Raw genomic sequence first — 13,369 nt, 5'->3', positions numbered from 1 at the left:
TTCGAATCCAAGCGATATTTAGGGTTCGAACTCCGCACCCGGCTTGCAACGACCACAGTGCTGACGTAAAATATTCTCAGTGGTGAACTGATCATGGGATAGAGTCCCCTTGAAGGGCTAACCGTGAGAGGTTTCCCTCTCCATGTAACGCTAATACGCGTTAGTTTCATCAAAAAGTCCTCCACGAAGGCGAATTTCTCCCAATACTTGTTCTAGGAGTTCCCTTGTCTTCTGGATTGGGTTCAAAATTACAAGGCTACGGAGTTGAACATTCGCAGTCGTAAATCCATAAAATTGGGTTGGCTGTTCGACGACGGTTACAAAAGGAAATGCTGGTAAGGATTATGAATATTTTAAATTAGCAATTTTATGTCGTTTTTCACAACCGAATTTTCCTATTTTAATGAAATGTGAGCCATTTTTTAAAGCAATTTCAAAAGGCAAGATTATTTTTAAACGCTTCTATTTATTTCTGGCCTAGGTTTTCATTTACGAATAAAAGCTTTCACAAGAGTAGGGAGAGCAACTGTTGCATCGACACCTTTTTCAGAAAGGGAGGGGGGGGGGACTTGAACCAAATTGAAATTTAATCTTTGGAACATGTGTGATAAACATCTGCGGTTTTTGTGCAACTTTTGTATTGTATTAAATAAAAAGAATCTTCCCCCCAAAAGTGGCATTTTAGAATATCTATTAGCCTATATTAATATCTATCCTATAATTAGCCTAAATATGTTTAAAGTTATATAACGTTTATTATAATTAGCCAATAATAATATCTATCATATAGACTTATATCTATTTTTACGTCAAAACGATTATATCACCACATAAGATACTAAACCAAGAAGTCATAATATATTTTTTTAGACTCAGTATTAAAAAAAAAAACCAGATGAAATTAACTAATTACATTCATGTTGATTGTACTTTCATGTCCTAATTAAAAAGTTAATTAGGTTCCTCAGGTTCAAGTTTTACGATTACATAAATATATAACAAGAAAAAATATTAAAGAAAATAATAAAAAAAAACATGATATTTGCTAAATCTCCAACAGATTTAAATATGGATTTATTTCTTTGCGTTAAGTTGAATTTAAAATGCATCAAAAACTAAATCTTACTGCAATCGGCTTTAACAAGATATAGTTACATTCATGATAATAAATGCAAACATGAGTTTTTAAATTCTTAACATTTTAACATCGCCTTTCTTAAAAAAGCGGAGGCGCCGTAGATCGCCTTACTCTTAAGCCTTTCTATTTTTACTTCAAAACGATTTAAGATACTGAATCTAAGCAAGAAGCCATAATATATATATTAGACTCAATATTAGAAAAAATGTAACTAATCTCAAGGAGCAAAAACATTTCGCAAGAAAAGCCAGAGAAAACTTTCTAGGATTATTAGAGATAAATCATACGAAAATGACATATGGCTTCTTCTAAAGGTTACTTTTTATAAATTTATTGTTTTATTACGATTGGCAGCATTCTAGCTTATTGCTTTCTTAATGATGTATATTTAAAACAAAATTTTTCCTCACATTCATTTTTATTAATAAACTGAAAGAAATGTGTAATAAAATGTTTTATTGATTTATGCTTCTAATTGGTTACTACTTTTTTACAATTTATGAGCATGTACCATCACTATAGTATGCATACATCTTAATTAGCATAGTTTGAATTTTTTTTTCAATGTCGCGAAAACAGAAAAATTGGAAATACCAAAAAAAGTACCAATGCCTGTGAAACTCAAATAGAAGAACCATTAGTATTTTTTTGACAGCTTTATACCATGTAAAGCATGTTCACATTTAAAGCTTCGCTTAATTTACTTCATTATTTGTTATTTTTTATCCCACCAAGGATGGCCTTCACATTACAATAGATTTTTTTCTGTAATTTTCATGTATGAGTTGGTGGCACATTTTGTAAGACAACTTTCACTGAAATACTCACGAGCAAAACAATGCAGAAATATATATATAAAAAAAATTACTCGAAACCTAGAGGTAATAAATTATTTTTAAATATGAGGAACCATAATTATGCAGAACAATGTAGAAAATTAGTTATCAACTCATATTACAAGTAAATATTTTGCAACGCTAATATGATAAAAAAAAAAAAAAACTTAAAATATTTTGTATTTAAATACAATAAATATTACAGATAAATGCCTTATGTGCTGAGCTTTCATAATTATTTGTTGTAAAAGGAGAAGTTCCAATTACTGTTCCTATTTGTTCCATTTACTGTTTCCAATTAGGCAATTACTCCTGGAAAATTTGGAACAATGGATAGATTTGAAATATAAGCAACCTATAAATTTCAGAGCAGGTTTTCTCTAATTCACAGAATTGTCACTTAAATAGTTTATTTAGTAAATTCTTAATTCATCTACTCTGTTCATTTGCTCTGTTCTTTTAAGCACAATTGTGCTTTAAATATAAAATTTCTTAGGGGTTGAAAATGCTTTCATTTGATGAGGTTAATAAAGTGTGGATCTTATGGCCTAATATATAATGTATCATAATCTCTGCGCAATATGTAATATATTACATAACTGTGATAAAGTTTGTAAGAGATGGAAATTTTAAATAATTAATTATAATTAGTTAAATAAATAATTCAGCTTCACTGGAATTTAAAATAATCTATTAGCTGCTATTAAGATAAACTGATGAAAATATATCCTTTAGTTAAATAGGCTTTTCATTTCAGTGCTGGTGTTGAACAGTTGATTAACATACATCTGTGCAGCTTATTTTAAACCTAGCAATTTTAAACCAGACACAGAAGACAAGGTAACATTCATAGAATTGGGATCCTCTAATGTAATTGATGTTTAATTGAAGAGAACTTATGACCTAAGGTCTAAAATATAATTTAAAAGCAAATTGTGTATAGCTTTGTTTGTCTAAAAATGATCTTTTTTTTTCTATGGAAAGTTTGCTCCTCTTTGTAGACCTTAATTACGTTTAAGAAATGTTTCAAAAAATTTTCAACAAATAAAAGTTAGCTTGAAAAAAATAACACAAATGTTTATAATTAATTGGAAAAATTGTATTAAGTTATTTCACTGAACTAAAAAATATTGCAATAAAACAATTCTTCAATTATTATTTCACATGCAAGTTTCAATTTTTAGAAAATTAATGAATTTTTTAACTATGTTTCTTTTTTTTTTTTTAATTCTTTATGTCCAAAATTAAATCTCTATTTCAAACACTTGATTTAAATCAGTCCTGTTTATCTAATATTTAAACACAAAAACAAATGTTTCATTCAAACATTTATAAAATAGAAAATAACTTTTTATTTTTTGTATTTGATAAAGCAGAAAAAGTTCAGGTTTTGAACGGAATAATTAGATTATATATGAAATATATAAATTAATTAAAAACAACATCCTTCAATAAATATCTTATTAGTGAAATATCTTATTAGTGAAATATTTTTAAAATATTAGGTGAAGTTAAAATTCATAACAAAATTGAAAGGTTTTTATTTTGAAAGGTTATTCTTTCCATTAAATGCCATGCCAATAATAATAAAAATAGTAATATTATTAATTATTTTAAACATATCATAATTAAAAGATCAAAATTTCTCCAAGTGTGAAGCTCTACTTTAGAAGAAGCTAAATGCACAGTTTTCAAAATTTTCAAATAAGAACTCTACGTACTATATAAAAACAAACATGCAAAATTTTCTAGTTAATAACTTAATTAACATAAAAACTTATTTCCTAAAGGAACAATAATTACTTTTCAAACAAAATATTTTATAAAATACTTTATAAATTATTTTAATTTTTAAATTTAAATATCTAATTATAACTTATATAATAGAAACAAATATTTCATTCTGTATATATAATTTTTTCCAATGCCAATAAATATCTTTACTTGATACGTAAACAAATGAAAATCATGAGTTTTCTTTAAAAATTCTAAAAGTTCAACCTGTCAGCGTTTAGTAGTTGATTTCACAGAATATTTCATTTTATGGAAAGAAGGAATACAAAAGTTGTTTTGAATATGTTATGATAAAATTTCCCTAATTATACAAAGCTACAATTAAATAAGAAATAAGAATTTAAAGTAAACAATTAATAAATAAGAAAATAAAGTTTTTTTTTAACTATATGTTTTTAAAATTATTTTTTGAACAAGAAAATTAAAATAAAACCCAATTGAAAGTAACTAAATTTCTTTTAGAAATGACTAGTTAGCCTAACAACTCAATAAATTTAGGTAATAGTAAATTTAAAAAACCAAATTAAATTGCGATATTTTCTGTTTTGAAATAAAATTTAAATATTAATACAAATAGCGTTATTATAAACAATGCTGGCATGGAGTTGACACAGTAAAGGACAGATTTCTTAGTGATGTCTACCCAGCTTCCAAATTCTAGGTTCCCTATGTGAGCAGAAGACTCACCCAATTAGAACTAACAAAATTAAGGTTCCCTATGTCAGCAGTGAAGACTCACCTAATTAGAACTAACAAAATTAAGGTTCTCTATGTGAGCAGTGAAGACTCACCCAATAAGAACTAACAAAATTAAGGTTCCCTATGTGAGTAGTAAAGACTCACCCAATTAGAACTAACAAAATTAATGTTCTCTATGTGAGCAGTGAAGTCTCACCCAATTAGAACTAACAAAATTAAGGTTCCCTATGTGAGTAGTGAAGACTCACCCAATTAGGACTAACAAAATTAAGGTTCTCTATGTGAGCAGTGAACACTTACCCAATTAGGACTAACAAAATTATGAGTATTTGGGTTTGGGAGGTTATAGGGATTTTTAGAGGGTTGTTAACAAGCTATAGATAAAATAATATTTAATTATAAGTCTGGTATTGGAGAATTATTTCTGTTTCTATTTCACCATATATTATTTGCTTTTAAACCATTTATGTTGTTAAATTTGTTTGCATTAAAAAAATATTTTTAACAATGATAAGAAAATTCTGTACGACTCAATTTGATTTTAATACTGAAAGACAGATTTTTGCAGGCTGAATTTCATTATTAAGACTATTATTGACTATAGTAATTTGGTAGCATAGATTTTACAATAAAATTTTCCATGCTATGTCGTTATAAGCTATGCCGTATTATTATACTTAAAATATATTACACAGCACTTAAACTTGACATTAAAATAAAAACTTGACAATATTGGATTCTTAGATTAATCGCACTCAAATTTCTCTGACTTTTTAGGTAATATTCCCTATCCTTTTCCTGATTTAGCAGACTGATATAATTTTCTGTCTTTTCTCTGTTCAATGGCCCACTAAATACCAAATATCTTTTTTCCCTTAAGAATTATCTATAGAATAATGAGTTAACAAAAATTAAAATAAATATAAACTCAAATTTACCAACACGTCATAATTTATTTATGTAATAAAGAATGTAGAACAGTGCAATGCCTTCTTAAATCAGGTTCTGTGCCTGAATTTAAATAAGAAATCCACACTTTATCTAAGTAATAGATATTTTTTGCTTTTAACTAAATTGTTTGAAAACACATTCTCAACAATTCTTTCGAACTAAACTAGTTCATAACTGTATTTTAATCCTCGAATACAATATACTTTTTCTCCTAGCAAACACTTAACATTTCAAACCATGATAAACCTAAGTTATTTTTATAAATTTTAAAAGCTTTCTGTTAATTATGGGTGTTAAATACAGTTCAGTATAGAAACAAACAGACAACAAAATTTATACTAATTACTTTTTTGGAAAATTTCAGCTATTTATTCATACTTAGATTCGAAGTTAAAAAACGAAGTGAAAAGTAAACAATGCTTAAAAATAAAATACAACTTTGTTTTAACAATAAAACTTTAATTATTATTTATTTTTTGATTATATATTACTAAAACACTTTCTCTTGGTAATGCAGATAAACAAAAGGCGCGCGTTTAGATTTGGACAGCGTATAGAACAAAACAAAATACGAATTAAAATTATTTAGTGTTATATTAAATACAATAGAATAACTATAACAAAGAAAAAGCGAAGAATTTTTTTAAGAATATTCTATTTCTTACCTCCAACAACATGCCTTCGACGTCGAAGTCCGTATATGATAGTAGCTGCACAAAGTAAAATCAACATTGATCCTATGGCGATCATAATTATCGCTGCTTCACCCATACTTTCCGAATTCGTATAATTTGAAGAAGAAATTTGAGAAGTCTCTTCCATCTGCACCCCCATATTTCCCGTCAAATAACCAATTTTGTACGGAAGAATTTACACACAACAGCTATCACTTCAGCCTGTCGCTCAAAGAGACAGTTTCTTATGAAATGAATTACTATTGATGCTAGTTGATTATTGCCTGTGTTGATGCTCTCATTTTCAAGCATGTTTAGTCGATCGCCATCTAGTGGCGAAACCAGACATTAGGAATGAAAAAAAAAACTTTCATTTTAAAGAATGACAGCAAAACCTTGATCAAAACAAAAGAACGAATTTTGAAAAGAGAAAATAAAAAATGCATTCACTGCGTAATTCCGTTTCATATTATTTACAAACAATGATCGTAATCGCTACCAAATAAATAGAGTTGAAATTATACAAAAGAAGAAAATAAAGTATTCTGAGAAATTAATTAGTGGCTCGAATTTTATATATAAATAGACTTATCATATCAGTTCAAAAGTTGACTTCATATGAGCTTTTTTTTTTATTCAATTTTTTTATTTCTACACTTAACAACAATAGAGCGCTAAACAAAAGAATTTCAATTTTTTTCTAAAAGATTAAAATCAGTAAATTCCGTTTAAATTGTTTGTTTTATATGAACAAATCTTTCACTCTAAAACCAGTGGTCGAGAAATTATAGCGTATCCCGTATTCACTAGAAGAAATAAGCACACAGAAGGTTACAAATATATTTTCAGACCAATTTTCTCTAATAGCACAAATTTCTAGTACTATTTCTAATAGCACTAATTAAACAAAATATCTTTGCACTCATTTATAAAACTCGCTTACTCAAAGATGATTTCATGCAAAAAATAAGTTTTAATAAACATTTTTAATTTCCTTATAATTTGATTTAATAATGACCAAAAATTTTTTAATAATAAAATTGGGATACAAATTTTCGCATCTTAAACAATGTAATTTTAAATGACAAAATATAAAATCTGAACGAATCGAGTCACTAAAAGTTCAAAATTCACGATTTTTCGATTTTTTTTTCCTTAAAAAATTGCCTCGAAAACAATAGGATTTCGATCATAATTTAGATAGTATAATTTAAAATTATAAAGTTTTACAAATTGCGAAAAATGTTGTAATTTACACTACGAAATTTTATTTTATATGTATATTATAAAATAAAAGTAAATTATAAAAATATATTACAAAGTAAAAGTAAATAATAAAAATAAAGTGAAGTAAATAAAAAAAAGTAAAGTAAATAATAAAAATTTACAAATTGTCATTAAAAATTATTTTTCGTAAGAAAATGAGTTTTATAAATTAAACTAAAAATTAATGTAAGAGAAAATTTTATTTTTATTTATTTTTTCTCTCTCCTAGGATAGCTTCTCCAAATTTTTCCATATTCATCTAAATAAATTTTAATCTATAATGATTAGAAATTTTGATAAAAAGAAGAAGAAAAAAAAGTAACTTAGGCATTATTGGTTCTTTGAAAATTCATGCTATTCCCAAGAATTAGTAAAATGCCCAGTTGAACCAGATCAAAACACATTAACAGAAAAGTAAACCCGCGTTTCTTTCTTCTTATTATTTATTTTTTATTCATCTTTTATACATGTACTATAATTTATATCAATAAATTTAAAGTAAAATAAAATACTGTATACCTATTAACACTGCCTTTGAAGAAAAATTCAAATTACCACATCAAATTCTGAAGCAGTTTAAAAAAGTAAAATTTTATGAATTGAATCTTTCTAGAGTTGGTATATGTTATTAAATACACTTATAGGTAGTATGGCGCATTATAAAATTATAGAAATTTAAAAGTACTGACATTTTCGAATTTTAATCAAATTTTCCGAGTCTAAACTAGTTAATTATAATTATTTTTCTACAATTTGTACATGGTTTGCTACTAAGCAATATAATTTTTTAAATTTTTGTATTGCGCTTAGAAAAACTAACAAACAGCAATTGTTTTGCTTTATTTTACTAACATATAAGTTCGAAACAATTCTAAAAGAATCGATTTTTTTAATAACGCGGACTATCTTTATATAGTTTAAATTTAAGACTTTATTATAATAAGCCGCAACATAGTAACGTGAAAAAAAGGGGGTAGTAAATTTTTAGTTAAATTTATTGGATAGTTTATAATTTCAGCTATGACTGTAATTTGAAAAAATTGATTTCTTTGAAATAATAAATCTAAACTATAAATAATTTGCGTTTTTGTTTTACCGGAAACCAATTTTTGAAGTTCAATTTTTAATTGTAAAATTTTTAAGGATAACCATCGAAATAAATTAAAAAATCGTTAAAAATGTGGCGTGTCATCAATACTATAAACAATTGTATTTTTGTTATAAATGTAAACTTTTGTAGTAAACCTAAAAGACTTAAATTTTTTATTTTAAAAATGAAATAATTATGCTACCAATACTTCGTATTTATTTAATTAATTAATTTTTTTCCGGTTGAAAAAACTAACCTATCCCCAAAAAGAAACTGTAGATACTATAAGATTAAAAGTTAATTACGAATTAATTAAAAAATACGTATAATTCGTATTCTTAAATCATTGTACCCTTAAATTTATACCACTTTTTTGTGCTAAACCATGGTTATTATTTTATAATAAGTTGCTGATAAGTATTTCTTACAACCAAAATTCCGATAACAATATTTTGACTGTCTAACTGTACGTGTCGATGTCGGAAAATGATGCTAAAATTGTTTTGTGTTCATTTTTTTATGTTTTGTTGTATAATATCTCCTAAAAAAATTGAAAAAGAGTTCTTAATAACGTAAACCTTATAAGTCATCAATAAATTTTACTTAACGGAGCCAAAATCTGATTAGCAATGCTTTGATTACCTAGTTATCCGTTTCGATGTCGGAAAATTGTGCTACAATTATTTCGAGCTCATCTTTTTTGTTTTATGTTTTATAATAGCTTCTAAAAATGTGAAATAAGTCTACCATAAATATTCCTTAATACAACCAAAATTAGTATAACCATTAATATATTACGATTTTCTGTTTGTACGTTTCGATGTCAAAAAATAATGCTATAATTATTTTGTGTTAATACGTTTTTTTAAAATAGTTCGTAAAAACGTAAACAAGTTTTCAATTAGTTTAATGAAGTTTGTATACGAGGTGTTAGGTGTTTCGCTGTTCCCGCTCTTGATATACCAATTTTTTTTTAGCATCATTGTCTGTAATTCAGTTACTAAAAAGTACACATCAGAAACTGAAGCTTAGAATTTAAGAGATAATTTTTTTTTCTAAATCTAATAGATAATTATCGACGCTTATCACAAGGGCGGAATTAAAATCGTCAAAAGTTGGTAATTTTATCTGATAAATTAGAAAGGCAATATTTAATAATGCTCTTTAGTATCAACTAACAAATAAATTTGCTTTAAATGTTTTTAATTCCATTTTTGCTGGGACTGATTCATAAGATATCGATGAAGTTTTTATTATTTATTACTTGTTATGAGAAACTTGCGACCTCTAAAGAGCAGATTTTAATAATTTTATTTTTAATAAGACATTTAAAAAATACACATATTAAAGCAGTTATTACATAACACTCCATAATTAATATAAGACAAAATGCATAAATTTTTTTTTTACATTTATTACATTATGAATTTTTATTATAATTTTCAATAAACTTACAGCTAAAAGTATTATATACAATAAAATAAAATAAAGCATTCTTGCTGTTATTTTATTATGGAGGTTAAGGTACCACAATTTCATGACAACGGCATAATTGTAGCAATGTGGTCAGCAATCGGAAAAGGCGCTTTTACTTCCCAGATTACGTATAGTAATAAAAACAAATGTATTCACATATAATGTTTTTTTTTTGACAAACTTGGTGAAAAAACAATAACATGATGTTTAAGCAATCAATTTAAATACTAGAGTTAATAACATTTTCGTATATAAAAATCTTATTACAATAAAGAATACTTACTAGCGTAGAATAGTACATTGTAGACTATATTCAGTTGATAAACATTCTATCTATATTTTATAAATAAAAATCTGAATTCGTTTCTTAGAATTTATCCTAATCTATTGTTATTTTTTCAATTTCGTTGATGAAGCACTTACCATTTTTTGTATCTAGACTGCTTTAATTATTTCCATTTTTTTCATTCATTTTTAATATATATATAGATATATATACACCCATATATCGCAAAAATGCTGTGAAAAAAGAAAAGAAAACCGAGAATAAAACTTGTTTTGTTGAAAAGTCTTAAAAATGTCATTTAATTAAAGTGAAAGAAGCCATTTGAAATCCCTTAAAACCTTACAATTTGAACTTCTTAAGGCAACAACCAAATTAAATTCCGTCAATAATATGAATTGTAACTTTAGCTACGTTAGAGTTAAATATATATTTAAAAAAAAAAAAGAAAAAAAAACGAGTTGCAATAATTCTAAAATATAAAAATTAACGATAATGATGCAGTTTCCAATCGATTTAATTTATTATTATTATTTTTCAAATTCTACTCCTATTCGGCACTATATTATACAAAAAAAATGCAAATAAAAATGACAAAAAATTAATTAAAATATATAACATTTGTCTATATTTATTGCAAATGTTCATGCGATTTGTAGCAATGTAGCAATCGTTTTCGTTACATTCAGCAAATTAAAGAGAACTGTGTTACTTAAATTTTAATATCACTAAAAAAAATACCAAGATTATGTAACTTTTTCTGAGATTTGAAGAAAAAAAACAAAACATTAAATTGTATTTGCTTACAATAGTATTAGAAACAATACAATCAAAATTGTTGGTTACGTTCTTCTGAATCAGATAAACCAAAAATAAAAAAGAATGAATATTCGGAACTATTTCGTAAAGGAAAATGATAAGACGATGCTTGGAAGTTTTACTGCACTATCAATAGTGCCTTGTTTAGGGGTGAAAGTGACACTAAGTGAAAAACCCTGAAAACTTAATACACAAAAACTCGTTATCGATTTAGATACCATACATGTTTAACATAATTTTTTGAACTAAGATTTCTAATCAAATTATCTACCAATGAAGAATATCTCGCTTTATAGTAACTAATTTAAGATCACGATTTAAAAATCATATGAGAATCACCATATTGAATTTTAAAATCACGTGAATTCGTAGTCACGCGATGAATGATTTTTCGATCGCGTAAATTCGAATCACAATGCGTAGCTATTAAATCAAGGAAAAATGAAAATCGATGTTTGATATTACAAACACGAAACACGTGAATACGATTGGCAATATTGGATTTTAAAACCACGTGAATAATACAAATCACGATATTGCATTTTTAATTCACGTGAATATGAATGGCATTGTGTAATTTTTAAATCAGGTAAATACGAAAATCGATGTTAAAATCGCCTGAGTATGAATTGCGTGATTAGTTGATTCCGATGCAGTTTCTAATATCCAAAATGGCGAATATTTCCCAAATCAAATTGGCGGATTTCCACTGAATGGCTAACGAATCACGTGTATGTAAACGTCTCGGGATTTTGCGAAAGTTTCAAAATTGAAATTTTATACTGTGAAACTCAGTGAAAATTTCGTCGGATTATAAGTTTTTGATTTGCGGAAGTCCGCGAACTTTACACGGAGTTCTGCGAAATTTTTGGCAAAGTCTCATGCTCTGCTTTTAGTTTTTAAACACGGAAAGATGATACGAAAAACTTTGAATAGAAACTCGTTATATCGTTATTCAGACATGCAGTTTTTTTATATCTCCAAAATAAATATATTAATATAAATATATAATTCTTAGGAGTAGTAATGGCGATTGAGAACTTTGACAATTTTTTGTGTGCAGTAGAACAAAACAGTGGCAGTAGAAGTATAATTGTTATTGTTTGCTTTATTATCAAAGTCCTCCCAACAGTACTTGTTTTGTTAATTTACGTCGAATTTTTTTTTTAATCAAACATTTAGATTATTCGGGTAAATCCAAGACAAGAGCATTATAGCGGGATCTACTGTACTTTAATACCGTAAAACAAATTATTTTTTCTAGAAAGGGTGATAAAAGACTTGCAGGGGTGTGGAACAGTTTAAAAAGGAATCATAATTTTAAAATTTAGGAAGTTATTTAAGAAATAATGATTTAAATGCGATATGTTACAGCCCGACAGTTGGGAGGGAAGGTAAAATAAAATAAAAATGTTACTCAATGTGTCCTGTTTATAGTACATGTATTTTTGTAAACCAGAAATTAATAAAACGCATAAGTCTCACTATTTTAATTTTTGCTCAAGTAAATTTTTTGTAATTAGATGAGTAAATATGGTGATAAAAGAAAGACATTAGTTATGCTTAGTGACTACAAAGTTGATAGCTTTCCTTTATAATAGCCTTTACAATTATAATTCTGATAGTTGCACAAGGTGAGAAAAAAAAAATCGAAGATCAGCGTGTATTTCATAAGAAAAAAAGTTTACACTCAGCAGTATTCAGAATGGAATACTCTCAGAAGTTTTGTGGTTTTATTTTTTATCAGACTAAATGATTATTAAGAGGTTATACTTACATTACAGTTCACGTAACAAATTATAGAAAACTTTTAACAATTATTTAAATAACCAGTAGTTTTGGCTAATATGTAAAACAGATTTGTAACAGTGACTCTAACATATAGATTGATAAAAACAGATGAAGTTCATTGTTTAAATGCCCTAAGCCTCTGTCATTGAAAATTTTTTTGGTGCTGCTCAAATATTAACCTTAATTTGGTTTTAATAAAAATCATTGTTCAGAAAATGCAAATATAGAAGTAGTGAGATATCAATATTAAAGCAAAATATGAAAAAAAAATTTGTTGGTGCTAAACCAAATTTTCTGAACTAATTAAGTCACTAAGCATCACATTAAAAATTAGCATCATATTTCAAACTGCAAAACAGCTCTAAAATTTAATGCATGTATACTTTAATATTCTACTTATAGAGCATTTTTTTGATTTAGCATATTCTATTAAAAAAATCACAAAGATGGCTATCAAACGATAAGAGTTAAAATCTGTCAGTTATTTTATACAGCTAAAATGAATGAAATGCATATTAATATTAATTTTAGCAATTGCTTTAATAAAAAATA

The 13,369-nt window shown here is 26.3% G+C and overlaps 1 protein-coding gene across 1 annotated transcript in view; it reads right to left on the bottom strand.

Annotated features, from left to right (window-relative positions):
- The window catches only part of LOC107449536 (uncharacterized), a 35,961-nt gene extending 29,542 nt beyond the window's left edge, over window positions 1-6,419 (bottom strand). Inside the window, exon 1 of the mRNA XM_016065089.3 lies at window positions 6,084-6,419. Coding sequence (XP_015920575.1) covers window positions 6,084-6,252 — 169 coding nt within the window. The 5' untranslated portion in view covers window positions 6,253-6,419. The remainder of the gene's footprint in view (window positions 1-6,083) is intronic.
- Window positions 6,420-13,369: the final 6,950 nt, after the last annotated feature.

This window comes from Parasteatoda tepidariorum, chromosome X2, assembly GCF_043381705.1.
Source record: "Parasteatoda tepidariorum isolate YZ-2023 chromosome X2, CAS_Ptep_4.0, whole genome shotgun sequence".
NCBI classification, from domain to species: Eukaryota; Metazoa; Arthropoda; class Arachnida; order Araneae; family Theridiidae; genus Parasteatoda; species Parasteatoda tepidariorum.
Note: the sequence above shows the minus strand (reverse complement) of the source record. Positions and strands in the feature narration are given on the sequence as shown.